The sequence below is a fragment of the Garra rufa genome, chromosome 2 (assembly GCF_049309525.1).
Source record: "Garra rufa chromosome 2, GarRuf1.0, whole genome shotgun sequence".
NCBI lineage: Eukaryota > Metazoa > Chordata > Actinopteri > Cypriniformes > Cyprinidae > Garra > Garra rufa.
The window spans coordinates 45,622,606-45,642,590 of record NC_133362.1 but is presented as its reverse complement, the minus strand read 5'-3'; the positions used below and the strand labels follow the sequence as shown (position 1 = coordinate 45,642,590).

The 19,985-nt window shown below is 39.0% G+C and overlaps 1 protein-coding gene across 1 annotated transcript in view; it reads left to right on the top strand.

Annotated features, from left to right (window-relative positions):
- col21a1 (collagen, type XXI, alpha 1) overlaps positions 1 to 19,907 on the top strand; it is a 68,330-nt gene extending 48,423 nt beyond the window's left edge. Inside the window, exons 18-29 of the mRNA XM_073834278.1 lie at positions 30 to 83; positions 1,715 to 1,768; positions 3,929 to 3,982; positions 4,321 to 4,392; positions 7,622 to 7,657; positions 8,883 to 8,927; positions 9,500 to 9,532; positions 9,614 to 9,760; positions 9,882 to 9,936; positions 10,512 to 10,712; positions 18,165 to 18,242; positions 18,528 to 19,907. Coding sequence (XP_073690379.1) covers positions 30 to 83; positions 1,715 to 1,768; positions 3,929 to 3,982; positions 4,321 to 4,392; positions 7,622 to 7,657; positions 8,883 to 8,927; positions 9,500 to 9,532; positions 9,614 to 9,760; positions 9,882 to 9,936; positions 10,512 to 10,712; positions 18,165 to 18,242; positions 18,528 to 18,715 — 1,017 coding nt within the window. The 3' untranslated portion in view covers positions 18,716 to 19,907. The remainder of the gene's footprint in view (positions 1 to 29; positions 84 to 1,714; positions 1,769 to 3,928; positions 3,983 to 4,320; positions 4,393 to 7,621; positions 7,658 to 8,882; positions 8,928 to 9,499; positions 9,533 to 9,613; positions 9,761 to 9,881; positions 9,937 to 10,511; positions 10,713 to 18,164; positions 18,243 to 18,527) is intronic.
- Positions 19,908 to 19,985: the final 78 nt, after the last annotated feature.

The following is a 19,985-nucleotide window of genomic DNA, read 5'->3' as shown; positions in this document are numbered from 1 at the left end:
AAAATGTACATTTGTTGGTTCTTTTAAAGGGTGAAGATGGCTTGCCAGGACCAAAAGGAGCCAAAGGTACAGCTGGAGACCTCGTAAGTACATCTAAAAATACAGTTTGAAAAATCATGACACAAAAGTGGGGTGCCCTTGAGCAAGGCACCTAACCCCCAGTTGCTCCCCACATGCTGCTCCGGGTGTGTGTTCACGGCTCACTGCTGTGTGTGTGCACTCAGATGGGTTAAATGTACAGCATAACTTCCCATTATGGGCTACACATCATGTTTTAATTGAAAGTAAACTATTAAATGAAAAAAAGAAATTGCACAATCTGTTGTAGAAATGCTGTAGAGTATTCAAGAAGTTAGCTAAGACACTGTGGTGGCACTGAACTCCACTGGTGCTCAAATCACTTCCATTCATTGGCATGCAAACATAGGAGAGAACAAGGAGTTTTGTTTTGTTTTTGTTGAAGTTTTCACTAAACTCTGACCTGTGAAATCATACAGTATGGTGAAAACATGTTTTAGCAATAGAAAATATAGCATATTGACCTCTTGACTCAATACACCTGATACAGAAAACAATGTTGCACGGTTTACAGTGTTACAGGAGAATGGACAATAATTGACATTTTAAATTTTCCTGTATTATAACCTTACTGAAATCGATTACAGTGTGACCCTGCATGCTCAAAGTTAGTGTGCCTGCACCTAATATTTAATGTTCAAGGCAATGTGAAAGTTATTGGTTCAGTCCCCAGTGATAGGCTCAGTTGTTATTAACATTTAAAGGGAAGGTAATTGAATAATGCATAGTGTCAAGCCCAGCGAAAACCAGCCTTAGATGCTGAATGAAACCATAAACAAACAAAATGTGTACTTTTTGGCAGCAACTGGACAAAACCACCAAAAAAGCAGTTAAAAAAATTGCAGCTACTTTTCCTAAATCGTTACCTAGCTACAGTGGTAAACAGCTGTTGCTAGTGAGACATTGAAGGCACAAACATGCTCTGGTTTGGAGCTGAATGTGAAACAGAGACTTGTGAGTCGAAGGGTTTTGGAATAGTTTGGATCAAGCTTTAAGGTGGAAACAGTGTAAGTTTGGGATTGACCTGACTAAAGCCTTGTTTAACTTGATATGTTGGAGATGGTTAATGCAATTTAAAGTCAAAATGAAACCGAATTCACAACCCATTGTACTAGTGCTGGGGTTGGCAACCTTTTTTCTTACCATTTTTAATTTTTTTGCGAGTGCATTTTTTCAAAAGAGCCATTGAAAAAAAAAAAAAAAAAAAATATATTACTATAATAAAAAATAAATGTTGCTTTATTTGTCCATGTACAACTCAAAAATAAACAAATATGAAGCATCACATGCAGAATGCATAGATGAAAAACATGCACATTTTTAAATTCTGGTTAATACTTTTTTTTACAAATACAATTTAAAATAAACTAATACTTTACTATAAAAATAGCATTTACTTATTTCAGTATTTGCCCACGGGGTACTTTGTTTACACCTGGTCACTTAATGCGTTTCCTCTGATCGGATATCTATCCTATCGTGAAAAAAACAGATGTAAATGGCTGCTAAAGCACTTTCGAGACGGATTTAAATCCGATTGCAAACACACGTGAATAAATCTCACACAAAATATAGTAAACTTTGATTGCATTTTAAAGTTCAGAGCATCTGTTTGACTGTGTCTGTCTTTCTACAGGGCGACATGGGATTGCCTGGAATGCCTGGTTCAAGCGGACAACCTGGCCCTAAGGTCGCAATTCATGTTTTTGCCCTTTAAATGCAAGACGTTCTTTATAATGTTGAATTCATATGGAAAACATTATAGGTATTGATTACTGAGTTGGAGTCTCTATTAGATTATTATAGTGATTTCAAAGCAATTGTAGGACAGATGGCGAAATCCCTTTGTTCTGTCTGCACTTTTTCTCAGTCGCCTTTCATCATCTGTATAGACATGCATGTGGATTGCTACATGTGATGTGTAATTGTGCAGAACAAAACCCATAGCTTATAAAATGGTTACGAGCCTTCAAACGTGTTCTGCTTCAAATCGCTTTTTTTTAGATCCAAGGAAAGAGACAACAGAGTATGTCCAAATTTCAAATCTCTCATGCAGTTACCTTCAAACTTCAGAAAGCTAGCCAACAACCCTCTTCTTTATGACTCATTGACCACTTTATGAGACAAAATGGACATTTTTCATAAAACTATGACAGCAAAGGGCAGAAATATGTGCACTCTTACAATGTGTACTAAATATTCTGAAAACTTCATGTCCTCAGTGACTTCCAAAGGGAGATTTATCTGTCAACCATTAACTCAGTTTGGGGTCAGTAAAATGTTTCAATATTTCTTATGCTTATTAAGTCTGCATTTATTTTTACAGTAAAACAACATTCATTATGAAATATGATTACAATTTAAAACACTTCTTTTTTTCTTAATGTAATGGCAAAAGTAGATTTTTTCACAGCCGTTGCCCCAGTCTTCAGTGTCACATGATCCTTTATAGAAGTCATTCCAATAATACTGTTTGTTGTGGAAGCCGTGATACTTTGTTTTCAGCATTTTTCAATAGAAATTTCAATAGAAATAAAAAGGAACAGATATATTCAAACACTTTTCCCTGCAAAAATATAAATAAAATTTGTAAACCAGACCAAGATGGTTTTCTAGGTTTAAATGGTCTCACAGCCTGACCCACTTCGAACTGGTCAACCTCCACTAAAACCATCAAACTAGACATAACTAGAACTGGAACACCAGTCAAGACCAAATCAGAAACATTTCTCTTCTGTTTTTATTTATTTTAGTTCTAAATAGTTATATTTAGTTGAACCATCAGAACGATCAAAAAATGATTTACAAATAAAATAAGCAAGACCTTTAGATTTAAGAATGAATTTATGAAATATGCTTAAAAAAAAGCAATAGACAGTTTAAATATTTGTTCAGTTTCCATTGACTCAGAGCCAGTCAGACTGTTTTACGCATCAATACAAAGAGTCACTTTGAATGTTTCTCTTGTCTCTTTTCAGTGAAATGGATTTGACTCATAAATTGAGAGTGCAGTGATCAAAGAATTAACCTGGTTCACAGATTATATCGCCATCTGCAGTTGGAATTGCTTATTCCACAATTGCATGAGCATATGAGGTCCCTGATTATGATTTGAAAATGTGTAAGAAAAAATATTTAACCGTGAACAAATGGAGTCCTGTTAAAATGTTTTGCCTGCTAAATATTAAAATCATAGACAACAGAAAGTTAATTTCTTTTCAACTCTTTCAGTGAACAAAACTAGTCTATTATTATTATTATTATTATTATTATTATTATTATTATTATTATTAATTTATTTTTATTACTATATCACATTGTTTTCAATTATTTAAAAGCATTAAATGCTGTTTTTGCTTTTAATTAGAGATGCATTTAAAGCCCCAATGAAAATCCTATTTACGTTAGTAAACTTTTATTGTCAAGTCAGCTTTGTTTTTATAGCATTTCATACAATAGATGCACATTCAAATTCTGCTATAAAGCAGCTGTTGAAAGACAGTATTCATTCTGTCATTATTCAGCTCAATAATTTAGTTGTCATTTAGTTGCAGTTTAACATTTCAGATTTCACATGCCAGAAATGAAAAAAAGCTTATACTCACTTTGTATTTTGTCCAATAAATGCTCTCTAGGATGAAAAGTCTCTCTCTATATTATTTGCAGATAGCAAATCCATGTCTGTGACATAAGCTAAAGACTTTGATGGGTCCCGTCCAGACTCTCTGTTTTAATAGAGAATGCACCAACAAAATAAAGGGAACAGTGTTGATCAAGCAATTTTATGTGATCTTTAATACAATTTCTTACTCAACAACTTGGATACTCAAATTCAAATTTCCATCATTAGGGCATTAAAGGGGACAGTGGAGAGTCCGGTCAACCAGGACTTCCTGGGCTAGAGGTAAAATCCTATTTAAATTAAACATATATACACTCTTAAAAATAAAGGTGCTTTAAAAGGTTCTTCAAGCGATGACATAGAAGAACCATTTTTGGTTCCACAAAGAACCATTCAGTCAAAGGACCATGTCTTGCTAACCTTTTTATAATCTGAAGAACCTTATCTGCCACAAAGAACCTTTTGTGAAACAGAAAGGTTCTTCAGATGTTAAAGGTTCTTTATGGAACCATTTAGACAAAAAGGTTCTTCTATGGCATTGTGAAGCACCTTTATTTTTAGCAGTGTAGATGGCAAGAGTTATCTTTAAGTTTTTAACTTTATATGCTTTTCTGATCAAGGGTAAGCCTGGAGAACCTGGGGCAGCTGGCCAGCCAGGACATCCAGGAATGCCAGGATCACTAGGACAGAAAGTAAGTCACTAATCACGACTCCATAAAGATTCCACATCACGTTATATCCAGAGTTTGAATGCATCAAAAATTGATTAAACTTTCTGAGAGTGATTTTGTTACTGTATCCAAATTCCATTTATTTTCTCTGATTTAATGAGAAAGAAACCTCCGGCACTGCATTTTTGGTCAGTCTTGGAGGTAAAAGCCCACGTTATGGTGAGCACATTTTCCAAGTGTAGCTCTATTAACTTCAGCAAGGCAATGATCATCTCTGCCATGGCAAACAAAAAAAGCATTCATGAAAATGTTGCTTGTGGTTTACAGGCATTGGCTGCTTTCAGTGAAACTAAATTAATTATCGACAGCTGTTTTTAAATTTAGAGCTAAATCTTAATTACTATTGGTTTGCTGTCTATGTTAGAAGTGGCAATTTTGTTATGAATCTGTCATTCAAAATTACCCTATGGAGTTTTGAAAATAATCTTAAAGATGGTAAATCATTAGCTGTAACTGCCCAACACATGGTACTGTACACGTGATAGACTTTATAGAAACTCAGTGATTTATGACACAAGTTAGGAGATATACACGAATCATACAGTTTAAAACCACTAGTGGAAATTCAGTCATTTTACATGTAAATTTATTTATTTTGCAGGTGCTTTTATCTATTGAAACTTGCTTATGAAGATACACAGCAAGAGATCATCTTAAGGAGGCAATAACATGAGATGTGCTAGCAATGCAAATTTCCAGACATTGATCAGAATAGTGTTAGCTAGAACAGCGAGGGATTAAGAAATTGTGAAAGGATAGATGAACGTTTTTCAAAGCGGGTTGCAATTGAGTGCTGACAGTAAAGATGAGTTATCAGCTGTTTCTTGAATATTGTCAGGCATGGGATTAGGAAGATCATTCCAACAGCAAGGAACAGTAGAGGAAAATGTTCTGGAAAGTAATTTAGTGCCTCTCTGTGATGGTACTAGTAGGTGTTGCTCACTTACTGACCTCACACTTTTGGAGGGAATGCAGATTCGTTGTGAGTTGTGAGAGTGAGTTGAGTTAGGAGGCCAGCTGGTAGCCAGGGCATATAAAGAGAGGTGTGACGTGAACCTTTTTTGGCTTGTGCTGCTGCGTTCTGAATCATTTGTAGAGGTTTGATTGTGCATAATGGAAGTCCAGCCAGAAGAGCACTGTGGTACACCAGCCTAGAAATGACAAGGACCTGGAAGTTGTGCAGCATGTTCCGTTAGGAAGCGTCGGATGCAGATCTGCATGATTATGCTGTTGTTGCAGTGTGGCATTTAAAGGTGATTTGGTCATCCAAGATTACTTGAGCTTATTAGTGGATGGAGCATAGTTTCAGTGTCTTTTGGGCTTAGAAGTGGGAGGCAGAAAACAGTGTTAACAAAGAGTGAATATGGACTTGAAATATTAGAGATTGGTCCCAGATTGCAAATGGTTTGAAAAGAACACATTTAATCTAAATGCTCATGTCGGCACAGTGTTGTATTTTCTCCAAACTGGTCAGTCGATTCCAAACTCTTTAGAAACATATTTAGTCTTTTCCCGCTTGACTTGCAGTTATTATGTTTTCCATAAAAAAACATCTGACGTGTTTACGTTTTATGTGGCGTGAAAACGTGAAACAGCTTTGCCAAATCCTATCTGACTGGTCAGACTGAAACGGATTTCCAGGAATCCGATTTGAATAGGATACCAAACCACATAAGCCTCGTTCAGACTGTCAGCCCAAATCCTATTTTTATGCAAATCCGATTGAAATCCGATCATATTTAGCTAGTCTGAACAGCAACGAACTACATGAAATCTGATTTGTGCAAATCTGTTTCAAGCTACATTCATATCCCTGGTGAAAAAAACAGCATATGTTGGTTAGGTAGTTTTGATGCTGGGATGCTGGTTAGGTATGTTTTGATGCTAAGGACCAGCTAAGGACCGGCATAAACCAGCAAAGGACCAGCTTAAACCAGCATCAAATCATACCTAACCAGCATATGCTGTTTGACCAGCTAAAATGAGCCAACCAGCCAAGTTTTTTTCAGCAGGGTCCGCTGGTTTCAAAACTCAAAGGTGCGTATACTAGCTGTATATTGTCTTTTCCTGCTTGACTTTATTCAACAGGGATGTGGTTTGGAATCCTATTCAAATCGGATTCCTGGAAATCCATTTCAGTCTGACCGGTCAGATCAGATTTGGGCGAAGCTTTTTCAAGTTTTTACGCCACGTAAAAGTAAACACGTCAGGCATTTTTGTGGAAAACATTATAAACATCTTCCCTGCTAAAAACCCCCAGCTAAAACCAGCCTAGGTTTTAGCTGGTCTCCCAGCCTGACCAGCTAAGAAAGGCTGGGAAAGTGGCCAAAACCCCTCTAAAATCAGCCTGCTCACCAGTTAAAACCAGCCTGGTTGAGCCTGGTTAGCGGGGTTTTTTTTCAGCAGGGTTTGCAGAAACAAGCTTGTGTTGTTGCGAACTGCAAGTCTGCAACTGAGAAAAGACAATATACGGCTGGCTAGTATACACACCTCTTTGGGTTTTGAAACCAGCAGACCCTGCTGAAAAAAACAGCTAAAACCAGCATAGGCTGTTTGGCTGGTTTTAGCTGGTCATAGATTGTCAGCAGGCTTGTTTTAGAGGGGTTTTGGCCACTTTGGCCAAGGCTGGTCAGGCTGGGAGACCAGCTAAAACCAACTACTTCCAACTTAAACCAGCTAAGACCAGCCAACCACCCTAGGCTGGTTTTTAGCTGTTTTTTTTTTTTTCAGCAAGGCCATGAAACAAAAGAGCACTTATGGACACACAAATCGGATATGAACTGTTGTGATACACTGTGTGGTCAGTTATTCAAATCAGATTATATCTGGATATGGACAAAATCAGATTTGGGCTGACAGTCTGAACGAGGCTTAATGTAGCTTGAAAAGGATTTGCACAAATCGGATTTCATGTAGTTAGTTGCTGTTCAGACTGCCTAAATTTGATCAGATTTCAACCAGATTTGCATAAAAATCGGATTTGGGCTAACAGTCTGAACGAGGCTATAGAAAGATTTGTGTCTTGTTTATTTATTTGGAGTTCTAGTTATAGGAATTTGATGAAGATTTGATCACAAAGTAGGTCACAATTTTGCAGAAAGAGTTCATAAAATTTTGGTTGCTACTGTAATTATTGTTTATATAAAACTTTTTTCTTGCACACTTTTTTTTCATGTGAAATGTTTTGCAGGGTCAAAGAGGAGATGTTGGTGAAAGAGGAGTGGAGGTAAGTTGACCATTTACTGTAATAACTAACTTGGTGTTTATAATGTATGTTGCTGGACAGCTAATTGTGGTTTAAACAAGAAATATTGCTAGAACTAAGGATAAGAATTTTGGTAGAAATGTATAAGAATAAGGGATTTAGAAGATTTTTCTCCCCTTAACTTATTAGACTGAAAAAACCTTCGCTTTTAACTAACTGAAAAAACACTCTCTTCTTCTTAAGAAGGAATAAAAAGCCGGAAAACCATCTTACATTCTTCATTATATGTGATCATAGTAAATGTTGGCAAATGTCTTTTGGCTTGTATTCCTATGGAAAATGTGGCCATTTTGTGAGTTCTACTTTGTACCATAAATGTAAACTTTTGTCAAATTTAATTATAGTATGCTGAGAGTGACATGCTATGTCTAAGATGTTGTTTCTGGGAGTCTTGCCTTTGTGTCTCTGTAGTAGAGCCCTATGATTACCGCCATGTGGAAAACGCAATCCACTCATAAAAATAAAGTGTAATGTCATGTAATTTGGCAAAATTTAAAATAATAAATCAAACATATGGCTGTAGACTTTATTGAATCACATTATGAACTAGTGTTTGTCAATATTAAGCTGCAAAATAACTGCTATTTAAATATGACTGTGCAACGGTTAATTACAAATTTGAAGTTTAATGCATTTACCACCCATTTCGATAATACATTTGTTTTAAATTATCAAAAAAGATGCCAGAAAAATAAAATAAACAGACAATTCAGAATTTCCGAGGGTTCTATTATGATTACAATTTCAATAAATAATAATTTTTTTAATGAATTGAATTGATTAGATATCCTGTTTTATTAATACAATTTAATTAACATTTATTTACCACATTTCCAAACTGATTCTAGAAGCATTAAAATGGAAAACACAGAATTTGGGAAAAATAAAACAGATGTCATAAGGCTGTATAATCACAATATAATTATCTGATATCTGTAACATTAACATTTATTTTACCACTAGTTTTTAGTGAACAATTGGCTGTCAGTGTTATTGATTTTTATACAGCTTAAAATTGACTCATTCTGTGAAATTAATTTTCCAAAATTTCAGGTACCTAAAAGTACTCAAAGTACTTTTTTCATTGAACATGCTTATGTTCATATACCTAAGATATTCCCAAAGCGAAATAGGTCTACATATTTATTTGTATGTTTTACTAAAACATGTTTGTGCAATTGAACAGGGGATGAAAGGTGAAAAGGGAGATTCTGGGCGACCTGGTGTTCATGTAAGTTACATATATGTGTGTGTCTTATAAATAAAACCTACATAAATTAAATTTTGCACATCAAATAAGCAGAAATCAAATAAACAAATGGTTTAATAGTAAAGAGTAGCAAGAATTTCTGTATCTGAAATTACAGAATCAACCACAAGGTGATATAGTTCTTTTCTCTTTTTTCATATTTTGCTGAATATTTTACTCGGGTATAGGGAAATACAGTGACAGCAAAATGATACTATACACTTTTTGGAGATATACTAGAAAAACTTTTAGATTATGAATTTGTTTTCTCCTTGTATCACTGAATAACAGTACATTTAAAGTATACTTTCAAAATCTTTACTTTTTATTTGCATCACTGTCTAGTGGTGCATCTGCAGCATTTTACATGATTTTTTTTTTTTTTTTTTTTTGAGGTATAATCAATCATACACTAATTTCCTGGAAGTTCACAGAAGAAGTAGCATTGCATATGTTTTTGCCAAATCATACCTTGCAAAAAGTATTGTTGTTTTATTGTTATGAAGCTGTTTTGTAATACAGTTCTTACATGTGACTTCTTTCTTCATAAACAGGGTTTACCCGGGACAGCTGGGCAGAAAGGAGAGGTGGGTGAATCTCTGATCTGAATTCACATTCACCATTATCTGTACTGTGAGTGTGTTGAGTTGTGTTTCTGTGCATGTCAGAAAGGGACATCAGGAGAGCCCGGTCAGAGGGGTCAGATCGGCCATCAGGGGCTCCCTGGACAGGGAGGACAGACAGGACCCTCAGGGCCCAGAGGACTAAGCGGAGAAATAGGCCCCCCGGGACCCCCTGGACCTGAAGGACGACCTGTAAGTTTTGTTTTCTTTCTGTCCTTTTCTTCAAAAAGATAATCTAGTCAATGAAGGATAAAAAGTTGCATAGACAGTTAAATAGACACTCTTGTTCCAATGACGACATGCATTTTCACAGGGCAGAGAACTGTCTGAGCAATATATTCAGCAGATCTGCAGAGATGTCCTTCGATGTGAGTAACTAAAATGATCATCTAGTAGTGCACTATAGCATTCTTTTTTTAAAAATACAAATCTTTTTTGCGTGATTTTCCTGAAACATGTAAATTTTTGTTCATGCTCTCAAGGCATGTTTTTTTCTTGTCAATTAAAAAGTAATGCGTTACTTTACTAGTTACTTGGAAAAAGTAATATTATTACGTAACTTGCGTTACTTGTAATGCGTTACCCCCAACACTGACCATATTGATATAAAAATACAAAGATTAGGAAAATGTATTCCATTCATTGTTATTAACATGAAGTGCATTAAACATTATATTACGTAAAAGTTTCCCAAACTGGGGTTTGTGAAGAATCTAAGCTGTGATCTTTAAACTGGTTTATTTCTGATATTTTTATTTAGGGTAGTTCAAGTTCTTCATAGCCGATGAGATTTTAGGTAAATCTAAAAGCCAAATTGGTTGGCGAGTAAAAAAAAAAAAAAAAAAAAAGTTAATTTCAAACCCAGAATGTACATATATTCATTAGAAACAAAGGCTTCTGAGCCAGAGGCCTGCCTGTATCTTATTATGTTTTTGGGTTACAGCTGAGATTCCTGCTCTTCTATTGAGTAGCCAACACAATCATCACAGAAGCTGTGAACACTGCTATACACGGGTGGGACCCCCAGGGCCTCCAGGGCCACCAGGTCCTCATGGGTCTCGAGGATTCCCAGGTTTATCTGGTTCTAATGGGCTGCAAGGTCAACGGGGTTTACCTGGGCGACCTGGTGTCCCTGGCATGAAAGGTACACACATCACACTGTGTCTATATGGCTGTACAGCTCACAGAACATTAACAGAAATTCATTGGTATACAAATTTGTTTGTCAAAATTATTGTTATACTATTAGAATTAACAAAACTGCATATACCAGAGCAAGATGAGGGGAGCGGAGAGTGCCTTTCTAAAGATTCCACCCCACTCGCTCAACCCAGAATGCTCTTTGTGATACGCAATAGGTCTAAGATTATGGTGTTCAGACATTGTTTTAATGAAGCTGCAAACCTTATACATTGTAACCCCGCCGGGTCCTACTCGCACCCGCTCTGAGCGGAACTCAAACTGGGTCTGCAGCCACTAATGTCAGTCACTAATGCACCTCTTAAGATCAAGGGAGTGTGGTTTACCTGCACAACACCTACTGCTGGCCTCCGTTACACATAGCTTAAATTCCCAGTAAACATCAAAGTTAAGAATGAAGAATGAGGAGAAATTGAAAAAGAGTGTTGAGTTAGCAAAGTTTCATTCTGTGATATACTAACAATGAAATTCCCTTCCGGACGGAACTCTACGCTGTGTCCTGGTTTCAGGACACTTTGGGAACTGCCTTCAGCGTTACCGGTTCTGAAGCTCCTATAGAACAACGACAATGAACTTGACATTGGCAGGCGCCAGCCTGTGACGTCATTAACAAGGCGCCTACCAGTATAAAGGGGCGCTTGTGAATACATCGACCATCTTTTTGTCTTCAGTCTCCTCATTCGAAGCGTGAGTAGAATGACGACTCCCAGAGTTAAACAGTTTAGGAAGTGTGCATCCCCGTGTCAGAGAAGTCTGACACCGGATGATGCACACAGCCTGTGTGTAACGTGTTTGGGTGAAGAGCACGCGCGCTCTGTTCTCGAGGGAAAAGAGTGCGTTCACTGTGAGAGCTTCCCCCTGAGGAAGCTTCGCTCTCGTTTGTCCCTTTTCTCGAGGGAATTGGGACATTCATCTGCCCCACGCGGCTCGGGTCCCGCGGCAGCCGAGGCTACCCGGCGACTGAGATCGTGGGGTTCTCAGATGGAGCTCGCTGACGAGTTTGAGAGAGGGATTTGTCTCTCGCGCTCGCCAGCGGCTGACGAGGGCGCGTTGCTGGAGGAGGATGTGTTATCTCTTACATCTTCCGATCCAGCAGCGAGTGCTCTTTTGGCTACAAGCCAGGGCGAGCAGGATGTGGCTGATATGGACGAAGAGGACTCTTCTGAGTTCGTTCAGCCTGCCTGCCCCTGCTGTGCGATTGGATCTGCAGTGGAGGCGCGCTCAGGGAGAGCTCGCTCATGGTAGATTAGATGAGCGATATCTTCCTGGCCATAACAGACCACCTCCTGCGAGCCTCCCATTCCTTTCCGACCTACATAATGAGGTTGAGAAGGCACGGGAAAAGCCATACTCGGCCCGCATTCGCAGACATCAGCATGTTGATTATGCTGATGTCGAGGGAATGCATGGGCACGGGTATGTGTCGATGCCCCCTGTGGAAGATACGCTGGCTAGCTATCTTTCAGCAGGGGTAACATCGACACTTAGGGCTCCGACCCTGCCATCCAAGCCGTTGAAAGAAACATCATGGCTGAATGGCAGGGCATACGCGGCTGTGGGTCAGGCTGGTGCCGCCCTGCACACGGTGGCAGTGCTGCAGGCATACCAGGCTGATCTACTGAAAGGTCTGGACCAGGGTCTGGGGCTTTCCCCTGACCAGGTGACTGAGCTGCGCCGCACCACTGATCTGTCTCTGAGGGCCACCAAGCAGACTGCGACTGCGGTTGGCCGGGCCATTGCTGCCTTGGTGGCCACAGAGAGACATCTGTGGGTGAACCTGGCGGACATCGGGGAGAAGAGAAGCGCTTTCTCCTCGATGCGCCAGTTTCGCCTTCCGAATTGTTCGGACACAACCGTTGAGATGGTGGTCGAGAAATTCAGGGAGGCGAAGGCGCGCTCAGCGGCTTTTAGATCCTTTATCCCTCGCCGGTCCGCGCCCCCACCCGAACGCAGGGGAAAGCCTGGCACGCCCTGGTCTGAGGGCCAGAGGCAGGGCCAGGCAGCTAGTGTGGCCACTCGAGGCCCTCCTCCGAGTAGGAGTAGGACTCAGAGGAGACGTGACGCGGGCGTTGGAGAGGGGATCTTAGAGAAACGATCCAGCGCAGGCGTAGGGGCAGGCCTGGAGCGGGTACCTAGGGTCTCCTCTCCTTTCCCCCCCTCACGTTCGTTTGGCCGCCTGCCTTTTTCCCCCTCCTAAGACTCTGGGGCTGGGCCGATGATGAGATTGATAAAGCTCAATCTGATGGCCCGGTACAGAACTGACATATATATAGGTGTTTATATATGTATATGTTTGTATGTTTGTTTGTCTACCAGCTCCGCTTGGGTGAGACTTAGTATTGGGCTCCATAACTGAGCCCTACTGTCCCTAAGTGATGAGTGTAGTCAGGTCTCCCCTCGTTTGTGAGTTAGTATTCGAGACCTCCACTTGTACAGGTCCTGCCCTTGATAAAACACAGTGGACCAACACCAGCAGCTGACATGGCACCCCAGACCATCACTGACTGTGGGTACTTGACACTGGACTTCAGGCATTTTGGCATTTCCCTCTCCCCAGTCTTCCTCCAGACTCTGGCACCTTGATTTCCGAATGACATGCAAAATTTACTTTCATCCGAAAAAAGTACTTTGGACCACTGTGTTTTATCAAGGGCAGGGTCAATGCAGGTAGCTATCAGGAGATTTTGGAGCACTTCATGCTTCCATCTGCTGAAAAGCTTTATGGAGATGAAGATTTCATTTTTCAGCACGACCTGGCACCTGCTCACAGTGCCAAAACCACTGGTAAATGGTTTACTGACCATGGTATTACTGTGCTCAATTGGCCTGCCAACTCTCCTGACCTGAACCCCATAGAGAATCTGTGGGATATTGTGAAGAGAAAGTTGAGAGACGCAAGACCCAACACTCTGGATGAGCTTAAGGCTGCTATCGAAGCATCCTGGGCCTCCGTAACACCTCAGCAGTGCCACAGGCTGATTGCCTCCATGCCAAGCCGCATTGAAGCAGTCATTTCTGCAAAAGGATTCCCGACCAAGTATTGAGTGAATAACTGAACATAATTATTTGAAGGTTGACTTTTTTTGTATTAAAAACACTTTTCTTTTATTGGTCGGATGAAATATGCTAATTTTTTGAGATAGGAATTTTGGGTTTTCATGAGCTGTATGCCAAAATCATCAATATCAAAACAATAAAAGGCTAGAAATACTTTCAAATGTGTGTAATGAATCTAAAATATATGAAAGTCTAATGTTTATCAGTACATTACAGAAAATAATGAACTTTATCACAATATGCTCATTTTTTGAGAAGGACCTGTATATGGTATGGGTTACGCAGTATTTCTCCGTTCCCTTTCTAGAGTTGGTTTTAAAAAACCCTGGGTTTTTCCAACTCCACTCCAGACAGCACTATTTAGGATCGAGTGTAGCTAGGTTTCCTCTCGTCTAGAGAGTCTTTTTGCTGAAGCCTCCACTCTCCTGAGAACTCCACTTAGGTGGTTCTATTGCTTAGGCTCTGTGAGCCTCATGAATTACCTCCAGTGTCGAGTGTAGTTAGGTCATGGGACCTCCACTCTCAGAGTTTTCCGCAAGAGTGTTGCCAGGCTTCCTCTAATTTAGAGAGTCTTTCTGAAGCCTCTGCTCTTCAGAACCTCTCTTAGTATGAAGACTTGGTGGTAAGCTTCATTATTTCTGTAGCGGTGAGTGTCGTTAGGTCTCCTCTCGCTTAGAGAATCAGACCTCCACTCTTAGGAGTTCCGTGCTTGGGTAGCCGAGCTAGCCTTGACGTCGGCCCAAGCGATTCTCGCTGGAAGTAGGGGTGATGTTCCTTCTTGACTCCTCAATCAGTCAGTTGATCACTTATCCCTCAGCATGGCAGCGTTGGTATATCGTTCCGAAAGTGTCCTGAAACCAGGACGCAGCGTAGAGTTCCCTCCGGTAGGGAATGTCTCAGGTTACATATGTAACCCTGGCTCCCCGAGGACAGGGAACGAGACGCTTCGTCTCGTAGCCATGCCTCGGGCCCCACTTACGTCTCCGTCAGACAAAAAGATGGTTGATGTATTCACAAGCGCCCCTTTATACTGGTAGGCGCCTTGTTAATGACGTCACAGGCTGGCGCCTGCCAATGTCAAGTTCATTGGCGTTGTTCTATAGGAGCTTCAGACCCGGTAACGCTGAAGGCAATTCCCAAAGTGTCCTGAAACCAGGACTCAGCGTATCGTTCCCTGTCCTCAGGGAACCAGGGTTACATATGTAACCTGAGATGTTCTTTTTCGTGTTTTGCTTATGGATAAAAAAGAAGTTGAAAAACCTTTGCAGTGCTGTATATCACAAAGAGCCTAACAACTTGCCACTGCTGTCTGGTCGAGCTCTAAGGACAGAAGCCTCTGCATATCCAAAAGAAGGCCTATCCATACCAAAAAGAAGTATACTTCAAGTTTATTTTAGTAAAGTTCAAGTATATTTTTAAGTATACTTTATGTAGCAAGTATACACATACCAGTGTACTAGTAGTATAATTTTAATTGTACTATTTCAATACTCCTTGGGACTAAATTAGCCCAATTTATAGTATATAAAAGTATACTTTTAAGTATAGTTTAAGTATAACAGTAGTAAACTTTGAATACACAACTAGTTTTCAGTTTGTACTGAAAGTCTACTAAAAGAGAATTTATAGGTATACTGATAGTTTGCTAATTAAATAGATTTTATGCATTTTTAGTACACTTTGAAGTATAGTCTCAGTAAACTACTAGTTTAGTAGTTGTATACTGCAAGTATACTCATAAGTTTTCTTTAAGTTAACTTTAGATCAAATTTTAAGTATACTACTATGTCCCTATTAATTATTATTGCATAATAATTTGTATATATGTTGTTATATGAATATCGGAACATACAAAATATCAAAAGAAAGAACAGGGTATCTGCTTGTAAACAAAAACAAAAAATGTTTTTTTTTTTAACACATTCAACACTTGAACACATTCAAGTGTTGAATGTGTTCAAAAAAAAAAAATTTGAACAAAAAGCTAAAAAAGACTATTCATAATAATCAAAACATAGATGGAGTTGATCATTATTAGCTCTTCATGGGTCGACATTTTATTCCATACACAGTTTTGCATATCTATGGTTTTGATGCTGTTTTATGTCTGACGATTGTGTTAGATTACATGCGGAAGCATCTGTTGTTTCGGTTTCTTCTTCACTTGTGTTTTGAAAATTCTGTACAAAAGATGTGTAATAGTGCCCCTAGCTCAAATATAATTAGACTTTTTCTAAGTATTAGTCAAGTATACCTAAATGTCATTTTAAGTATATTTCTGAGAAGTATATAAAGCACATATCGGAGAAGTACATAAAAAGTAGACTGAGAGTATACTTTCCTATTTTTTAGTTTAAAAGAAGTATACTAATAGCACACTTAAATAAACTTATTTTTCATAAGGGTAATTACACCCTATACATAAAACAACTTCTTAAGGAGGCTCACAGAGGCCCCAACAACTTGAAACTGTTATTTCATCTGAGCTCTGACAAGTGGAGGCCTCAGTATAATGAATCACTATAGTGAGAGGAAGCCAAAAAGCAATGCTCTGAAAAAGGCAGTAGCCAAGAAGGCTCACAGAGAGCCTAGCAACTTAGCCCCTAATCAGAGGATGGATAATAACTCTCAAGCGAGACACGGCCCTCTTACACTTGTCAAGGAGACCTAAAAGAGGGCCTAATAACTTGACACTAATAACCAGCTAGAGCTCAGGGGAGCAGAGGCCTTAGCAGGATGACTTTGTATAATGAAAGGAGGCCTAACAAAAACTCTCAACTCAAAGAGAACCTGCAAATCACTACCACTGCCTAATCGAGCTCTGAGAAGGGATGCCCCTAGTATGACATCTCTCTAAAGCGAGAGGAAGGCTAACTATGTTTAACACTAGTGACAGCTTCCAAGGAGGCTCACAGAGAGCCTAAACACTTGCAATTGCAATTCAGATAGAGTTCTGGGGAACAGAGACCTCAAAGAGATAACGCTCAAGAGGGGAGAGGAGACTTAGCGGGGTCTTTAGTAACCAGGGAGGTCCCAGAGAGCTTCACAACCTGGCACAACCCTAATTCGAGCTCCAAGAACAAAAGCCTCAATACGACTAATCTCTAAAGCCAGTGGAGGTCTAACTATGTCCTAGTCAAGAATAGCTATCAAGGGGGCACATATAGCACCAAACAACTTAAAACTGCTGCTCAGGTAGAGCTCTGAGGAGTGGAGGCCTCAGCAGGAAGACGCTCTATAGCAAGAGGAAGCTTGGCAACAGTCCTCTGCAGAGGCAGCTAGCCAAGGAGGCTCACAGAGAGCTTAACAACTTGGCACCACTGCCTGACCAAGTTCTTAGGACAGAGGCTTCAGCATGACGACTCTCTAAAACGAGCGGAAGCCTGACTACATCCAGTGCTCAAGACCAGCTATCAAGGAGGCTCATAGAAAGCTGACATTGTTATCTAGGCAGAGCTCTGGGGAGGGGAGGGCTCTAGAGTGAGAGGAGGTCTATCTAAAATAACTTTTAATATTATCATTTGAGAGTCTTAATTTTATAATAGGTGCAAGTTGATGAGGCTACCATTAACATAACTCTGCATATAAAAGGTAAAATGTGGGCTTCCTCCTCTTCCTGTTTATCTTGTAATCCAGCCTGGAAGGCTGATCGTTACAAGCTGGTTATCATGTCTCTCTATTTTGATGCCTGTAGCTCAATCAGATTAAGTTAGGAGTCATATCTTCATTGTGATTGGTTGATCAGGGACCAATCAGTGATGGATGGATAATAATAAAAGACATTGCTCATATAAAAAAAAACATAACATTTTATTGGTTTAAACAAAAAAAAATCATGTGATGTCAATTTCAATGGATGCAGGGTCTGAAGGGGTTAAATTTAAAAAAAAAATAATAATTGAAAAAAAAACTCATTGTAATCTTTAATTATAGTAGCTACATGAGTAAATAAACTACAAAGACATTTCTCTCTATCCCTATTTAAATAGTTTTTTTTTTACTAATGTTTGAGTTGACAGTTCTTATTTGTGGGGATTTATTCCATGCATGTCTTGCCTGATCCTGATATTAAAATGACAGCATTGGAATAATAGAATATCAGTAAGCATGGGCATTGCATGATTAGATTTCTCAATGAATTGTTGAATTTGCTAATCTTTCTAAACTCTAAACATTCTCAAACTAATCCCATTCAAATAAGGCATTTGTCAAATTTTCCTACAGTAGCTTAAGGAAGCTTTAAAAGTAAAATCTGTATCAGATTTTATTTAAATGGTTTGTTTTGAACATACAGAAAATGTTTTTTTTTTTTTTTTTTTTTTTTTCTGGTTATGTTTAGGGGATCCAGGAGAACAGGGTGAGAAAGGAAATCAAGGACGGTCACAAATTGGAGACCCAGGTCTCCCAGGACCACCAGGTGAGCAGATACATTTTTGTTTGTTTGCAAGAAATATAGTTTTCCATGACAATTTCCCACTCTATCTGGCCGTGAAATGAGCAACAGCGGTTCACTCTACTCTTGTTTGTCAGGTCTAATATATTTGAACTGCCCATCTGTCAATAGAATTCTCTTTCTAAAGGAAGGTTGCAATCTCCATAGTACATCAAATTAAGTTCGATTAATGATATAACATTTAATGATAAATAAAGTCAAGTAATATAGGTAGTCACATTACTTTACAGACACTTTATTTTGTTTCAGGTCCAGTGGGGCCACCAGGGGTCGGAAAACCAGGTCACCCAGGTAAGCCGGGCCCACCTGGTCACACCGGCGAGGAGGGGAAGAGGGGGCACCCCGGTGATCCCGGTCAGCCCGGCGTGTGCCATCCTTCCCTGTGCTATGGCGCAATGTTGCGAAGAGATCCTTTCAGTAAAGGGCCAAATTATTGACACAGCTTTGGCTGAAATGCAGAAATGCAGTCTGGATGCGGTGCTGTTCAGTGAATGAAAGAAAACAATAACAGCAAAGTCTTTCCAATCTCAGGATGATCATATTTTTCAAGAGTGTCTCACACTCATGGACACATGAAGTACCTCTTAAAGTGTAAATACTAAGATGATGTTGCCTACATTAACACCACCGATTGTCCGTGACTTAATTCAACACTTGTCTTTCTGTGTCACGAGCTGAGATGTGCCATGATATATTCACTCTGTTTGTCATGAGGAATGAAACTCATCAGCCGAATACTTGTGAAAAGCATCCAGTGTGAGGAGCTCTGCGATGCTCGCAGTGGAAATTCTACCTAGACATCGACTTACTTCCTGAATCTCTTGCTCCCCCCAGTGGCGTTCAACCATCACCAGCCAATCATCTCGTATTTATGAAACTAGATTTACTGTCCATTTTGCGTCTGTGTTTCTTTTTGGTCGGATGTTTCATGTACTGCTTGCAAGCTTTTTATGACAGATGTGAGAGTAGTTCTGCAACGCTTTATGCCTTCTTTCTTATATTGATGTCTCTCAGATACCTATGATAAGCCTCGTCCCTTTTAGGTATTGCTTACTAGAGTTCCCACATTTTTGACCACCAAATTCCCATGAATTTTCCAGGCATTTTTGATTACATCTTGAAATGTCAAATTTTATCCTGTAATATTTTTATGTAAAAATTCATAAATGTCCCTTTTTTTTTTTTTTTTTTTTTTTCTGTGAATGTTTTAAGATTTTATTCATTCACCAGGACTGGGGTCACAATTTATAGTCGTGGGAACTCTACACTACACTTCAGATTACAAATGTGAGTGTGATTAGATAATATCTATATTAAATATAAAAAAGGTAAATTGAATAGATTTATTTTATACATTTTAATTCACCTTTCTCTACGGCAAATTGTCATGAATGACAATTCTGAAAGCAAATTTTACCCTTGATCGATAAAGGGGGTGTAGTAGAGTGTAATAAAGCTCACCTTCCCATAAATGTATAATTTTTTTTTTTTTGTTGTTGTTATTTATAAGAGCTGATATCAGTTACAGCTTCTCCTGTGAGCACGCTTTCTTATTTTTGCAGTGATTTTTTATAACTTTCATGTGTTTGAATGACTTTTGATAATATTAATTAAAACCTTTTTTTATTATTTTTGTTGATGTTGTTGGTTTATGTTCTGTAACAAAAATAGTATGATGTGGGAAATGTTTACTATAATTTCCAGCAT